Raw genomic sequence first — 17,451 nt, forward strand, 5'->3', positions numbered from 1 at the left:
ACCAAGCTTTCTAGGGTTCTCAGGATAGAAGACGCTCTAGCTCCTACAAAGGTCGACCTCATTGCACTTACTGTAAAGAGATGGGGCATTATGTCAAAACTTGTTACCAATTGATTGGGTATCCACTAGGTCATCCAAAAGGCAGATCTAATCGCCCCAAAAATGATGGAGGTCGTGGTAACTCTTCTTTAGCTAATCAAGTTTCTGATGGGTCAATTAAAGATGATGGGACGTCAGTTATCTCAGGAATTTCAGAAGCACAACTCCAACAACTTATAGCGCTTCTGCGTGTCAAAGAGAATGAAGGTGCTAATCCCTAAGCACATGCAGCAACCACCAAACCAGGTTTCATGAAACCAGTTTTCCTTACGGTTCACTTCCATCAGAGCACACTTCCGTTTCTTTCTCTCATTTGGCCCAATCTCCTCTCAAAATTCCCAATGGCCCAATACCCTCTCCCATAATCAACGACCCAGCCTTCCTTTCTCTTCATTCCCTTCCTGATATGCCCCCCGAGCCATCCACGGCTATCCCTCCTTCCAATTCTCCGACCACCCACTTTCACCCTGAGATTGCCGACGCCGGCCACTCGCCTGAACCCGACGCATCCCCATCCCCACCCTCCGGCGATTCCGCTATTCCCCTTTCCCCATCTGCTTCTGCCGCCACCGACCCTCTCATTCCCAATCCTTCTGCTACGCCTCTGTCACACGCACCACCAACAGCTGCTCCGCCTCTGTCACCCCCACAACCCACTCCTGCTTTGCCTCTTCGTCGCCCCAGCCGCATCACTGCGCCGCCACCCCGGTTGAGAGATTACGTTTGCTCTCAGGTCATGCTTTCATCCCCAGACTAATCGTCTTCTTTGTTTCCCGGTCCGACCAAAGGTACACGCTATCCTTTGTCAAATTATGTATCATATCATCATTATGTGCCTGGGGGAATACAAATGAGAGCATACCTTGAAGTTCTTGCAGTTAGACAATCAAGGTTTATCATTATAAACATAAACAATCAAGGTATTCACAATCGTATTGTTAAGGTATTCACAATCAAGAATGAATATAACATATAGTTTACATGAAAATGAATGGCAATAAGAAAACTATGGTCCTTTCAAAAAAAAAAAAAAAAAAACTATGGTTTTTAAACGGCAACAACTTTGACATTGTATCATTTTTTATGAGAAACTTGGTAATATACAGGTTACCTAAGAATGAATATCTATGGAGAAACTTTGGCTTTTGTCATTTAAATGGAAAGGGTGAGGATGGATTGCATCATTATCGGGAATATAAGTATTTAATTATTAAGCAATATTTGAAAACAAATTTTATAATTTAAGATGTTAGAAGAAACTAATGTACGTGATTACAATAACTATTGAATGAGGGCCAGGTTAACCATGACTTTTTGCTTAGAAAACAGACGCTCCATTGATTGCGCTGTTGATAATAATGACGGCCAGGTTAACCCATGACTTTCTGCTTAGGAAACAGACGCTCTATTAATTGAGCTATTGATTGTGAATTTGGATTTTCGTCATAACTTAATAAGTTGATTGAGTTCTATATTTATAATATTACATGAACTTAATTGACTTTCTACTTACTATGTTATAGGAAGGTTTTTATTCAGACCTCTCAATTTGATCTCTGGGGCTCCCTTAATTTTTGTATAAATTTATTTTTGTTTAAGGAAAGAGATTTGGGAGAATGATTGTGTACATTCATTTATCATAGAGGTTTCTTTATATAGAAGATTACAAGTACAGAATCTGAATCATACAAGAAAAACAAACATTGATTAGGATATGTAGAAGATTCTACCATATTGTAACTGCAACAAGTTATTGGAGTTTGGGCTAGACACATATTTTGTGTATCTTTAAACCAAGTTTTCCCCTTAACAAGATAAAGGAAGGAAAAAATGAGCCCCTCCCCCCGCGGGCGGCGGGGGGTGTCAGCAAAGTGATGCTTGTTTTCCCCATACCACACACTCTACAGATTTGGGAATCCAATATCAAATCTTACATAAGTTTTGCGCCCTAGCCCTTTGGGTTAATAATACATAGCAAACAGCTCTTTAAATTGTATTTCGAATCAATGATAAGAGGATCATAGCAAACAATTTTTTCAGATATTAATTCGAATAAAAAACGGTGGTCAACTTGCAGCACAATGCAACCGCGAACCCAAGAGCATCAGAGAAAGAAAGCGCATCAGTAAAGCAATCTATGCGTCAGCTGGAAAATTTAGGAATTTTGTCGAAGGTTGAAGGTCGATGAGTAAACCTAGCAGAGCGGCTAAGTCAGCAAGAGACTTTTTTGGTGTAAGTCTTTTGTGTATCGTGGCATTGTATGTATTTTTAATCCCTAGTAAGATTTAAGTAGCGAGAAAATCCAAAAGTGTAATGAAAAGGGAAATTATACATATACTAAAGCTGCTAGAGAACTGTTCATTACATTGTTCCTAGCACTGTTCAATGAAAATACGGTTTTGCCCTTGGATTTTGACTGAAATTACAATCTTGCCATATCATTTTTTTTTTAAGGGAGAATAATTCTGTTTTGCATTTGTAAATTTCTACAAATCATGGAAAAAATTTATTTTTTGTTGTATCTCATTTATTGTTAATCTATTATCAACAACAAAACAAATCATATTCTAAGTAATGCTGATATTTTTTAGATTACGAGTATTCATTTTTTTTTTTTTCTTTTTCTAATTATAAAAGAGGATCAAAAGATTTCACTCCTACCCCTATGACTCCTCGAACCCATGACTTCGTCATTAGATAGTGAGATTACGAGTATTCATCTATTACATATGAAACTTCAAAAAAAAAAAAAAAACCCGCAGCATTACATGGGTCAGTTTGCTAGTCAAAACTAACTCCATTACCCATTTGTATTAGAAAATGTTTGGGATCCCAAATAGTCCTACTGAAATTTGGGCCCAAATGATAGTTGAATACGATAGAATCTTGGGCCGGATGAAACAAGTCACCCAAACCTTTAGATCGTTTGTATCTGATCCAGTTCAATAAACTGGGCTCCTATCCGGGTCAAATATCAAACCCGAATAAAGATCCGTGCTTCTGAAACTTGTTTCTAAAACCCTAGACATCGAAAAGGGTTTTAGTTCTGGGCAAAGAAAACGAAGAAACCTGAACTGGGTTTTACACATTTTCAATTCTTAAGAAATGGGTAGAGAAGACGGTAAGCGAATTCGGAAACCAAAAGAAGAACATGAAAAGCCAAAGAGCATACCAGTCCTGCCATGGATGCGAACCCCAATTGACGTTAGGGCCTTGGACGAAAAACCCCTTTCTCTTCTGCCTCGCCTTGACCCCAGGTAACAAACCCAATTCTCTTCCACAAATTTACCCAAAAGATCAAAACTTTCAATTTCATCGAGTAATGGGTGTTCATGACAACGCCCCATTTTGGGGTTTTACTGTTGTTTTAGGTTGAAGGAGGCTTTGGAGAAGATGAAAATCTCATCCCTTTACCCAGTTCAGCTTGCTGTTTGGGAAGAGACTATTGGGCCTGGTGGGTTTCAGCGTGACTTGTGTGTTAATTCACCTACTGGAAGTGGGAAAACTCTGGCTTATGCTTTGCCGATTGTGCAAGCTTTGTCAACTCGCAATGTTAAATGCCTACGTGCTCTAGTTGTGTTGGCAACTCATGATTTAGCTTTGCAGGTCTGTTTCGCTTCTTATTGATACTCTTCTAGCACTTTCGATTCCAAGTTTGTAATCTGAATTTGTAGTCAGTGAGATTTGAGAAGAAATTTGTTTAAGCTTTTGCGGTGTCCTGTTTGTATCTGAGAGTTATTTTCATGTGGCATTGTCTGTGTTTGGTTGTTCTATTCAGGTGAAAGATGTGTTTTCTGCAATTGCTCCTGCAGTGGGCTTGTCGGTTGGTCTTGCAGTTGGGCAAACTTCGATTGCCAATGAGATTTCAGAACTTATTGATAACCCTAAGCTTGAGTTTGGCGTTTGTTTCGACCAAGAGGATCGTGCGCCTCAACTACATAGTGCGGTGGACATATTGGTGGCTACCCCTGGAAGGCTAATGGACCATATCAATAACACTAAGGGATTTACGCTTGAGCATCTCTGTTATCTTGCAAGTAGCAGATTATGCTTATGCTACTGCACTTTTCATCAGATACTGGGAATCCAGTAATTATAGATATAACTATATTAATTGGTTTTAGAAAATGTATGGTCTTGATGGGAGTCCAATTGAAGCAACTTTTTTGATAATTCTTATACGGCAAAGCATCTGATGATTTATAGGTTGTTGATGAAACAGATCGATTACTCAGGGAGGCATACCAGAATTGGCTACCCACTGTGCTTCAATTAACTCGCTTTGATGAGGATAGTTTATTTACTCATGCTCAAAATTTTCTACCTTCAGCATTTGGTTCCTTCAGAACCATAAGGAGATTGTAAGTTCTATGTCCATTTACCTCTCTTTGGATATGTTTATGTTACAGAACTGTAGCTGTGTCCTGTGGTTTATGTTGAAAATGGTTTCATAGTGCTTGCACTGCATTGAGCAATGTCATTCCTCCATTTTGAACTAGACTTGCATTGTTTTTTGGAAATAACTAGGATTACATATCTCTACCTTTTTTATATTATAAGTCATCTATAAGTAGCATTATTTGTGGTTATAAATTAGAAACATGGTTATACCTGAGGGTTTTTGTACATTCTAGCAGTAATTTATCAGCATGTGATATGGCAAATATGTACTATTACCAATTCTTAACATATTGGTCCTAGGATTCTTGATGCATCCGTATTTGTCAGTTAGAGTTATAATTTGGACTTGCGCAGAAGTAAAGCTTGACTGCTACTGGGGCGAGAAGTAAAGCTTAAAACTGTGACTTTAAGTTGCAAGGGGATCTTTGCTTTTGAGGGAAATGATAATACATATTTAATTAATAACCTTCAGTTTGACAGAAAGCCACTATTTGATTATCTGTCTCACGATTTTGGTTGTTGGAGTTCTTTAGAAAATGAAACTTATGTTTTTGAGCCCTTTTTTATGTTATCTCAAATTTGTCACAGTGGTCTTGAGAGGGGGTTTAAGGGTACACCTTACCCCAGGCTTGTGAAGATTTCAATGGCTACTCCGACTCAAGTTTGCAACTCAGTTCCTGTTCGTCTTGATGAAACCAATTACCCAGCTTGGTTATATCTGATGCAACATCGTATTAGAGGGTATGGTTTACTCAAAATTCATTGATGGCTCTCACCCTTGTCCATCTCAGTTTCATATTGCAGACGATGGTTCACTTACTCATGGTAACTCAGAGGCTTATGAACGCTGGTTGCAGCAGGACAGTGTTTTGATCTCAATGATCATAAATACACTCTCAGCTGAAGCACTTACTCTAGTGATAGGATGTGAAACTTCAATGGAGGTATGTACCACTCTCAAATAACATTATGCAGAAAATTCTGAATTTCACATTATGCGATTGAAGTCTACTTTGTAAGATATCTGAAAAGGATCAGATTCTACACACAAGTGAGAGCATTGTTATTGTCAGCTGAAATTGAGATAGAACTAGAGAATAAATCTGCACCATTAGCTCCACTAGCTGCAATGAGGGCACAAAATGGAATGATGCACAACTCTCAGTATGGAATGTCCTCTGGTTTGGTGTTACCTCCTGGTTTTGGCCAGCCACATGGTGCATTCACATCACCCTTTGTGAATAATTGTGCTATGTCAAATGGCGTATCTAACTGTGATTCACCTGGAATATCTACTAGGCATCACAATAATGCATCTCCTGCTACCACAACACAGTTTGGTTATGTGGCTCCATAGAATACTATGATAGCAAGTACTGGTTTTGTTGCTCCTTCAATTGGAGGTTTCATGCCTAATTCAAGTGTTGGTACTTCGTCTGTACACAATAATGCATCTACGATAAGTAACACAATAGGTAGTGAAGGGATTTTTAGCTTAGTGCCATCAAAATATCATTATCCTTCTGGTTATGTTGCTCAAAATGGTTCTGGCACCTCATATGTTCAGCAGTCCAGTCTTAATCACAATGGAGCACACAACATGGAAACTTCTCTCAGCAACAACATTTCTCTCAACAAAATGTGCAACCTGATACATTCAACAATAGCTCTCAGCAGAACCAACAGCAAAATAATGGCTTTTCTCGGAAGGGGAAATTTTCTTTACAGGTTGGTGGATTTACAAATTACACTCGAGGTGATCTTATCAGGCAAATAGCAATTATAGCCCAAATGGAGGTTTTTCACAATACAATGATCATTGTTACAATTTAAGGCAAAGGATTCTCTGATCATGGCTACAACAGTACCAACAGCTAGTCCAACAACAGGAATTATAACGACAATGACACCACCAACATGAGCTTCAGTGGGAACTGGGAAACCAAGACCGCACTTCAACAATGAAAATCAAGGCCTTGGTGGCTCCATTGTGTACCAAGTTTGTTTTAAACGAGGACACTATGCATGCAACAGTTATCATAGAAATTCTCAGCCTCTAAACACTGCATCAAATTCATACAGTGAATGCCAAATTTGCAAGAGGAAAGGATATTCGGCTAAAAGTTGTCACTACAACAAGCTCAAGTTAACTCTCAAAGAACTGCAGCAGGGAATAATGTTGGCACTTCAAATGATTTTGGCAGTTCTAATCCCATCATCATGATAATTTGGGAGGTCGTAATGGTTTTGGACCTTCAAATCATTTCAACAGATACCTTGAAGCTTGTCAGATCTGCTACAACTCTGGTCATACTGCTCAAATTTGCTCTCAGCGATCTTCTCCTAGCTAGGTTTGTGCATCTGGATCATCCATGCAATGTCAGATTTGCTTTGTAATAGGTCACAGTGCAATAGAATGTTTGCGTAGGCATCACTATGATATTCAACCACAACTTGTGCAGCATCTAAAGCTTTGTCTGCTACCATCTCCACTCAACCAAATAACAATGCTTTTCACTCACAAGTCAAGCCTCTGCCATTTGCACATGCATCTCCATTATCAGTTCCTACTCACCCTCATTTGCAGCAAGCTCTTCTCAAGAAAATTGAAGCTTTGCTGACACCAGGCTCTTGGCTATTTCCTTCTACTCCTGGCAGAAAATGATGAATTGTAAGCAGGGCTCTCGGCCTATGGAGCTATGGCGATCACTTTCCCTCATTCGTCCTGGTTGAATTATGTACCCTAAACCTGCACTCTGATGTTCGTATCACTCCCATCAGTTTGAGGGGGGATGTTAGTATTGATGTAATGCTACTATCCTCTGTTAAGAGTGATTTAATATTCTGATCCTATAATTTGGTGTAGTGGATCTATCCTACATCTTATCAAAGTGAATCTTTGCTCTTAGAGTTGGTTAGAGGGTTTAGCTGTAGTATTAGTATAAGAGCATGTTTTCCTGTTTGATATGTAAGCAAGCCTTGTACGAAAAACCACTACAGAGAAATACAGTAGTCTTCTTCCTCTTTTATTCATTCTCTGGTTCTTCTTCTCCTTTAATTCTCTTCATTTTCGTCTTCCTTAGATTGATTCCTAGAATTCCAGCAAGAACCTCCTCTTGTATTAATTATTGTGAATGAAAATATTAATTTATAGAAATAATCACTGGCAAGTGCCCATTTATTGATCTCTACAAGTTAATAAAAGTGAAGGAAGTTTATTGAGGCCTTCCATCTGCTTTTGTTGGAGTACAAATTAGCTGGTACAGTAAAAAATTAATATATACAGAGACGAGAGCCTGAAGTGCATACATGGAGGTGGTCATTGAAAGCCACACATTGTAATACGTACTAATTATACAATGATAAGCAACAAGAGAATTTAATTGTTCAAACTGCAGGAGGAGGAGATGTGCCTGCAGGATATCCCAATCTGGATAAAAATGCAGCCATCTCATCCAATCTCCGTCCCAGATTAGTCATTTCATCACGATGCTGTTGAACCATGTCACTCTGGAGCTGGATAAGCCGGTCAAGTCTCTGGTCAATAGTAGTAGTGGATCTGGATGCACCCTCAGTATCAGCCACACCATCTCTGCCCTTCTCCAACTGCTCAAACTTGTTGATTCCATCCCTAAAGTGGGCGACCACACTTTCCAAGCCCTCCTTTGTCAGTGCAAATGCTTCTACTTTTGTAGTACAATCGACAAAATTAGAATTGGACGACTCAGAGACGATGGGGAATGCCAAAGTCAGAAGCTCTTCCCCAATGACATCGAATTTCTTTATTATTTTTTCAACATCGCCTCTCTTCGTTACTATACTTCCGTAATTGTAAGTCTCCTTGGTCACTGTAATTTCACCTTCTACAACGATGAGCATCCGATCAATTGAGTTAAATGGATAAAAAATGCAGCTATGCTCGGGGAGTACCAGCGGCTCAAGAGACATACAGATGCGACTCAACAAGTCTTCATCAACGTCGTAAAGTACAGGAACCTATATATGTAGATAGATAGATTACATATTTCATTAACTGGACATGACAGAATGTACGAGCCCTAAATAATTTTTTCGATGATGGTTTATATTTTTGCTAAGGATCGCTAATATATGTGTAGAAACCAACATTTATTTATACAGATCGATCTTTACATACCTGATACAGAGAATTGATGCAGATCTGCTTCTTTATACAATATTCAATATCCCAGGAAAGACCAACAGAGAACAGATACTTCACGTCCACCTCAGCATCCAAGTTCTTTTCCAGTACGTTACTAGCCTTCATGTGTTCCATGACCAATGTCTTCAGATCGTCGCCCCGGACGTTTCTTGACAGCCACTCAAGTATCTTCATCTGTTTTTGCTTTAACTTCTCTGATCTTGTAGTTGTCAACTCCCTATATGCCTGTTTTACAAATTAGAGATGAAGAATCTCGAATCTCATTTATAATGAGTCCCTATATGCCTGTTTTTCGATATAATCAATAATAATTAATGAAAATAAAAACAAGCAAATCGATTACTTGGGACTCATTTTAACCTTGTTTACTAGCTCCAGATCATTCGATCCATCTGATTGCACTGCCGACGTACGGGACTTAGGCCGCCGCAGCAAGTCGGATAAGTCTTTGGAGTTAAAAGCTCTGCATGAGAGAGCGAAGGCTTCTACTTTGCTTTCGCACTTAACATCTTGGGCTGATGTAGGAATAGAGTCGTTCTCGTCGATAGTCAGAAGTTTTTCTCCATAAACTTCACCTTTCTCAAAACGTGATTTAGGGATTTTCATTGTGGATGAGGTGCCTGTTTCAGGTGCAACATTAGCTCTGGTGTTGTCTGTACAGACAATTACGCCTTCTGTGATGATGAGCATTCTATCAATTGACTCTCCTGCTTTAACCACGTGGCTATTCTCCTTGTAGATTACTGGCTCGAGAGCATCTATCACTACTGGAAGAAAATCATCAAGGATGAAAACCTGTTCATATATTGTTTATGTAATCAATATAAGAACAAGATTGATTAGCCGTTTTATTTCATCATAAGAAAAATATATATTACAGAAAGGTTGCCCCTCGGCCCTTGAGAAACATACTTTCAGTAGGGCCTTTCGGCACAAATGCATCTTCAAATCACGCCTGATATCCCGGTTGTCATCCCCAGTAAGAGCATTGAAAACAAAAACCAAGTCCAAATCAGCATCGTAGTTTTGCTCCACTACTTCCTTTTCTGTTATGATCTTCACTGCTTCTGTCTTCACTTCTTCAGGGATACCATTTCTTACCATCCACGTACCTAGACCTTCATATTTGGATTTAATTTTCTCCTTCTCATTCTCCTTCTCATTCTCCAATGCTTGTTGAGTTTCCCACAGAATATATGTCTGGTTGACCAATATAAATTTAAAGGAAAACACAGTTCAAGTTAATGTCTTATACAAGGATGATTAAAGAGCTTCTTTTTTTTTTTTTTTGGAATAACATAATTAAAGAGCTTTATAATGTTATGTTGGCATAAAAATTATTGGTTCATTTGGACGAGAAGATATAAGAGTTTGAATATATATAGAGAAAAGTGCTCACTAAAACTTATTTTTGTTCTGATTAAATTAATTTCATGAACACAAAAAATATTTGTAAAAGAAAAAACACACAAACATGAATACAAAAAAATATTAAAGAAGTGGATGAAAACAATTGAAGGGTCTTTACCAATGACACGTGCATCTCACGGGTATGGGGCTAGAATATAGAGAATTGGGTGAGAGATGACCTCATCTACGCTGACTAATTTTGGTGCTGGTTGTTAACAATCACAAAGAAATTGACCAACAATATCTAAGAATAGCTTGCCCCGCACACGGTCCCATTTTATTCTATTGATTATAAAAAAAAAAAAAAAAGAGGATGCATCCATGAAAAGGGAACATGAATCCTACTTCCAAAGAATTTTCTCGCAGGATTTTTTGTTAAAATTTATCAAAGATTATATATATATATATATACAGATTCTATCCAGAGCGGAGCTCCGCTTTGAAAATTAACCTGTGAAGTTCGAGTTTTGGGTCACTTTTCGGTCGCACATCCACATCTCGACCGTTTAGTTTTTAGGCACTAGTGTACAGATCATCTCTACAAATTTTCAGCCAAAATGATGATCGTTAAAGCATTGATAACTGCCTTAAAGCTAGTACGGTTCAGGTTGACAGATTCAGTCCGTCCATTGGTTTAAGCGAGTTAGATACCTTAACGATCATCAATTTGGCTGAAAATTTGCAGAGATGATCTATACACTAATACCTAAAAACTGAACGGTTGAGATGTGGATATGCGACCGAAAAGTGACCCAAAACTCGAACTTCACAAGTTAATTTCAAAGCGGAACTCCGCTCTGGATAGGATCTGTATATATATATAAATATATATATATATATATATACAGTTTAGGTGTAAAATGATTAAACCAAATACATATATGTATGACTAATCAAAACCAATATTTGTAAATTGGTCGGCTAACATAAGATTTATGAGAAGGAAAGCTACAAGAATCAATAGTGAGCATTTACAAACGCGAATTATTAAAGACATTATATTTTCACCACCCACTTACCTGCACATTTCCCATGAGATAGACATACAGTAGCAACCCAAAAAGAGAAATAAGAATAGCAAAACAGTTTTCCCACAGGTAGTTACTTGTTTCCAAACTCGTTCCAAAATTACTGCAAAAAATATATAGCAATTACTAGATAGGATATATGCTAATGATACGAGTTAATTACAAAGAGAAAATATCTATATAAGGTCGATTGGTAATTACAATTTCAATATGAGCAATTTAGTCATAAAAATGGTTTTATAGTGCTTAAATTGTGTAACTAAATGAAGGGATTCACTTTCTCTTATATTCACTTATTTATAGGGCTGGCAAAATGGGCCGAAACAACCGAACCAGCCGATTTTCGAACCGGCCCGAACCGATTTGGGCCGAAATTTCGGCTCGGCTGAGCCGTACCGTATGGCTCCCTTCGGCTCGGCTACGGTATGAGATATTGCATACCGTCGGTATACCGTACCGACCGTATACAATAACTCATACCGAATATGTATACCAAAGTGTTATATGCATAACAAAATGGCTACACTTTGATAAGAGGCAAGGTTCGAACCTTGGACCTCTAACACTCCACGTTTGCACCCAACCACTAGAGCAGCTCGTTCTCTTATTATTATAAGCACAAATTTTTTATTTATTGTCTCTTAGTTCCTACTATCAAATTAAAACACAAAATAGCAAGAATTTGGTTGGAGGCAGGAGTCGTTCCCATCCCCTCACTCCGCAACTCAGCTCTCAACCACTAGAGCACAAGTTGCTTTTATTAAATGTGGTACAATTATTATATTTATTCCTTCTTAACCTAATACAATTAAAAGAAAAAAACAATTAGACCTCATCGGGTCCATCAATCCCAAAAATCAGAAACCATTCATCTTTCATCATCTCCATCACTTTCTTCTCCCTATTCATCCTCATCTTTCATCTCCTTCAGTTTTTTTTGTTTTTTTTCCAGAATCTCCATCAGTTTCTTGTCCCATTGCTTTTGCTTTCTTCCAGTTCTTTCATCTTCCTGCAATTCTGCTTCATCTTCTTCTTCTCATCTTTTTTTCTTTTTTCTTCCTCCCCAATCCCCATCAAATCAACACAGATCATCATCAGATCAACATCAGATCTTCTAATTACAACATATTCCATCATCAAATCAACATCATCAGATCATCCCATCTCCAATCTCAGTGAAAACTCCGTCGGCAAATCAAAACCGAACGACCAACCGAAAATTCGGCTTGCCGACAGTCGGTATACCGACTATGTCGGTTCGGCAGCGGTTTGAAAATCCTCATACCGACGGAGGTCGGTTCGGCAACGGTTTGGGGAAAAATGGATCGGTTTAGTACCGAATCCAGCCCTACTTATTTAGAGGGGATAGTAAACAATGAAACCCAACGAACCCTGATAACTATGGTTCAAGCACACAAACCTGCCTTAATATTTCTTTCCGAAACCCTAGCAAAGAAGGACCTCATTGATCGTCTCACCCGTAGTCTGGGTTTCAAGGATCACATCTGTTTTCCCCATCGTAATGAGTCGTCTCAGGGAACTGCACTCATCTGGAATGAGGAAACTCATGTGGAACTCAGATCAAAATCTGCACACCACATTGATGTGGTTATAGGCAAACCGGAGGAACCGAAAAAATGGAGATTTACAGGTATCTACGGCTTCGCAGCAAGAAGGGAAAGAGCCCAAACTTGGTCTTTAATAACAGCCCTCGCTGCAGAACCCTGTAACTTGCCATGGTTGATCGCAAGGGATTTCAATGAAATCATGACACGAGCAGATAAATCGAGAGGCCCCCCCCCAGAGCTCATGCCCCCATGGCTACGTTTCGAAGAACTATGACAAACTGTGGCTTCATTGATTTGGGATATGTGGGCAGTAGATATACATGGAGTAATAAATATACGAAGGAGAGATTGGATCGAGGGTTTCAAACTCCTCTCTAGAGAACCTGGTTTCCTCATAATCGTGTTATCACCCTTGATCTATCAGAGTCTGATCACTGCCCTCTACTTGTGGAGGTCCAGGCTGAAAAACGAAGCCAACTCCGGAGGAAGAGACTATTCCGGTTTGAAGAAATCTGGCATGAGAGTTCGGAATGCACTGAGATCATTAAGAAGGGTTGGGCTCACCCTCTGACAGGCAATGCTTTACAGCAGTTGGATGGGAAAATAAAGATCACGAGTCAACAGTTAATGCAATGGCATACAACGGAGTTTGAGAAGCAGAAAGTCGAGTTGCGTGTCATTCAAGAAAAGTTAAATGACATTATGCGAGCTCCCTATTCACCGGAGCAGTATGAAGAGCAACGACAATTGCATGTGAGGCATAGCCAACTTCTATCTCAACAAGAGAAGTATTGGAGGCAGCGGTCACGAGCTCTGTGGCTAAAGGAGGGTGATCGAAACTCGGCTTTTTTTCATCGTCGAGCGAGTAACAGAAAGAGTAAAAATATGATCAAAGGGCTCAAGGATGACTCAGGGCAATGGAGGGATGAGCCGATCATAATCAAGCGGTTATTATTTGACTACTTTCAGAATGTATTCACCTCAGAAGCTAGTGATGCTGCAGCCATCCAACATGTGATCGAGGCCACCCCTGTCAAAGTCACGGCCGAGATGAATGAATTGTTAATAAGACCATACACTGATGACGAAATCAAGATGACACTCTTTCAAATGCATCCTTTGAAAAGCCCTGGGTCTAATGGTATGTCCCCCTTTTTCTATCAAAAATATTGGCACATTGTTGGTTTTGATGTCTGTAATGCAGTTCGCAATTCCTTGGATAAAGGAGAATTTTGGGATCAATCAAACTACACTTACCTGTGTCTTATCCCAAAAATAAAAGATCCCACTGAGGCGGCTCACTTCAGACCTATAGCCTTGTGTAATGTTGTTTGCCGAATCAGTTCGAAGGTAATAGCCAATCGCTTGAAGCAGTGTTTGTCTGAGATTATATCGCCTCTCCAAAGTGCATATGTGCCAGGTAGACTAATTTCAGACAACACCTTAGTTGCCACAGAAGCTGCACACTTCATGCATAAATTACGCCATCAAGAAACAGGTTTCTTCTCCCTTAAGCTTGATATCAGCAAAGCTTATGACCGACTGGAATGGCCTTTCTTGCATGCCATGCTAACTAAATTAGGTTTTTTTTCTCAATAGATTACTCGAGTTATGCAATGTGTGACCAGTGTGAGTTATGCTATTCTTCTGCATGGTGAACCTACATCCAAGATTGTACCCACGCGGGGCATCAGACAAGGAGACCCACTCTCTCCTTGTTTGTTTATATTGTGTGCTGAAGGACTTTCAGCATTGATCACTAGAGCAGTGCAGCAGGGTGTGATCCAGGGACTTACCATGTGCCCTCAGGCCCCCACTCTCCACCACTTATTTTTCACAGATGATAGCCTTCTGTTTGGTATCGAGCAATTCTAAATGTGTATGAAAAAGCATCTGGCCAAAAGGTTAACTATCAAAAGAGTATTGTGGTTTTTAGCAAGAATGTCCCGATGGAACAACAACTCTTACTAGCCTCTATGCTTGATGTCAAGCGAGTTGAGGAGCATGATAGGTATCTGGGACTCCCACTTCGGGTAGGGAGATCTAAAACAGCCATTTTTGAGTATATTAAGGAAAAGGTGAGTAAGAAGTTAATTGGGTGGAAATTCAAAATCCTCAGTGCTGCAGGAAAGGAGATTCTTATCAAGGCTGTTGCACAAACAATACCGATGTATGCCATGAATTGTTACCTTTTGCCAAAGAGTTTGTCTGATGATATTCACCAGTTGTGTGCCTCTTTTTCTGGGAAGAAACAGATGACAAAAAGAAAATTCATTGGCGAAGTTGGGAAAAGATGTGTCTTACTAAACAAGAAGGTGGAATGGGCTTCAAGAATATTTATGCCTACAACTTAGCTATGCTTGCGAAACAAGGTTGGCGACTTCTGACCAACCCTCACTCACTTATTGCTCGATTATATAAAGCTCAATACTTTCCCCATTGCTCCTTTTGGGAAGCAGATGTTGGAGACTCCCCATCTTTCTCTTGGAGAAGTATTCTAGCTAGCAGAATGATTTTAAAAGCTGGGGTACAATGGAAGATTGGAGATGGAAAGCAAGTCCATGTATGGACAGATAAATGGATACCTGTAATGTCAAGTTTTGCAATACAAAAGCCCCCCACTGCCACCATAGAGTTTGTTGCTGAACTCATAAATGAGCACACTAGGGAATGCATTCCGACCTCAGTAAATAACCTATTCCCCCCTGAGATTGCTGCACGAGTGCTTTGCATACCTCTAAGTCGCCAACCTGATCATGATCGACTTATATGGGGACCGGAGAAAAAAGGCTTTTATTCAGTCAAATCGGCATATTGGATAGCTCGAACTCATGTACTTCAACATGTCTTAACCTCCACATCCAGTGGAGATCCTTATCAGGTATTATGGAAGCAGTTGTGGAGAGCTAAAGTCCCAGGTAAGGTTCAAGTGTGCATGTGGAGGGCTAGCAATAATTTGTTACCAACAAGGGAGAGACTGCTTCTAAAAGGTTATCAAGGAGAGATGAAATGTCTCCTTTGTAACTCAAGAGTCGAAGACACTGCACATGTATTTTGTAAGTGCCCTATAGTCCATGAGATCCTCTCTGCTCCACCTTTCAACTTGCAGCATACGATGATTCCTAGTCTGCATTTTAAAGAATGGATGTTAGAGAGAGCCATGCATTGTAATCCGGATATTTTTGCCAAGCTTCTCATGGTGTTATGGGCAGTTTGGAAGAACAGAAATTCCATGTTGTGGCAAAATAAATCGCAGACAGCTCAAGACATTCTTCTTAGCAGCTTTGCATGGTTGGATGACTTTCAAAAGATACGATCTAGTAATCGGAATCCTTCGGCACCGATCAGGAAAGTGTGGAAACCAGCAGAGCATGGTAGGTTGACCTTGAACGTGGATGCAGCTTTCCTCCCCAATCAACACCGCGGTGGCATAGGAGGAGTATTACGTGATGATCAAGGTCGGTTTCGGGCTGCTTTTGCAAGGACCATTCCTTACACTGCTTCACCAAAGCAATGCGAAATGCTTGCAATCAGGGAAGGTTTAGATCTGCTATACTCCATCCAAGAACATAATGTGACAGTACAAAGTGATTGCCTAGAGGCTATTACTGAAATCCATAGTCAGGATCACAGTTTACTAGCAAATGGGGGCCTTGTTCAAGATGTAAAGCAGGTTTAGGGTAAACTGATGGATGTTCGAATTGAGCATGTCCCTAGGAATTGTAATGCAGTTGCTCACCGCTTAGCTACAATAGGTTTTGAGGATGTTCAGGCTACTGTGTAGTTACACCAACCACCTGAAAGCATTATTGATGCTTTACTTCATGATTGTAAAACGCTCATTTGAGCTAGCTATATATAAAAGCTTCTGCTTTGTCTTCAAAAAAAAAAAGAGGGGATAAGTAACATTTTCCATTCTCAAAAACGAGGCCAAGAGGATAGTAAACTAGATTGTCATCATTGGTTAGTGTTTATAGCTAGTGTCATCATTGGTTAGTGTCATCATTGGATTTGATTTTGGCCCTTTTTCATTTTTCCATCGTTATACAACAAATGGTCGTTCTAAGTTGAATTCAGGATGTCATTGTACAAAGAAATTTTGCAACTAGACCAATAGTTATAGATTTGGCTCTATTGGGTGCATGTGTTTGGTGGGGTGGTGAGACAATGACTTTCCATTTGTAAGGTCATATGTTTGAGCCCCATCAAGGATGGGGAAGGGTAAGATTTAAAAAAAAAGAAAAAGAAATAATAATAAAATATTTGGCTCTATCATTTTAGGATGAGGCATCTTTAGCAATATATGCTAGCCATTTTTAAGTTACATTTTAGCTAATGTAGCTAAAAAGTCATTTTAGCTAGCCACTTTTAAAATACGTGTACATCATTTTTCTCTATTTTAGCTATTCTTTTTATTGTATCTATTTGAGCTAGTTCTGAATTTATATTATTTTTTGAATAAACAAAAATAATATAAATTTATTTATAAATTACATACAACAACTTAAAATGAATGTTCCATATTAACAAACACAATAGAGCCTCATCTTGCTTTCTATATTTATGAGCAAGATAACTAAAAATTAAAATGGAGAATCAGTTAGAAGTTTGGCATAGCTGCTAAAATTGATAATAAAAAGAAAAACTAAACACGCTCTCTTAAATAACTATGGAGCCAAGATAGAGAGTATGCTAAAGATGCTATAATAATTACTAATCTATGAACATATAAAAATGTACCTAAACACTAAGGGGGGTGTAT

The 17,451-nt window shown here is 39.1% G+C and overlaps 2 protein-coding genes across 2 annotated transcripts; one reads left to right on the plus strand and one right to left on the minus strand.

The window, feature by feature from the left end:
• Positions 1 to 2,939: 2,939 nt before the first annotated feature.
• On the plus strand, positions 2,940 to 7,514 carry LOC133732925 (DEAD-box ATP-dependent RNA helicase 1-like). The gene is made up of 4 exons (XM_062160535.1): positions 2,940 to 3,356; positions 3,471 to 3,705; positions 3,878 to 4,460; positions 5,089 to 7,514. Exons 1-3 carry the CDS (start codon positions 3,205 to 3,207, stop codon positions 4,190 to 4,192), a joined length of 702 nt encoding a protein of 233 aa, XP_062016519.1. The 5' UTR covers positions 2,940 to 3,204; the 3' UTR covers positions 4,193 to 4,460; positions 5,089 to 7,514.
• Positions 7,515 to 7,723: 209 nt separating this feature from the next.
• Positions 7,724 to 11,127, minus strand: LOC133731262 (uncharacterized). The gene is made up of 5 exons (XM_062158679.1): positions 11,113 to 11,127; positions 9,596 to 9,883; positions 9,044 to 9,478; positions 8,657 to 8,908; positions 7,724 to 8,496 (listed from the first exon to the last, which is right to left on the minus strand). Exons 1-5 carry the CDS (start codon positions 11,125 to 11,127, stop codon positions 7,888 to 7,890), a joined length of 1,599 nt encoding a protein of 532 aa, XP_062014663.1. The 3' UTR covers positions 7,724 to 7,887.
• Positions 11,128 to 17,451: the final 6,324 nt, after the last annotated feature.

The sequence above is a fragment of the Rosa rugosa genome, chromosome 2, assembly GCF_958449725.1.
Source record: "Rosa rugosa chromosome 2, drRosRugo1.1, whole genome shotgun sequence".
Lineage (NCBI taxonomy): Eukaryota > Viridiplantae > Streptophyta > Magnoliopsida > Rosales > Rosaceae > Rosa > Rosa rugosa.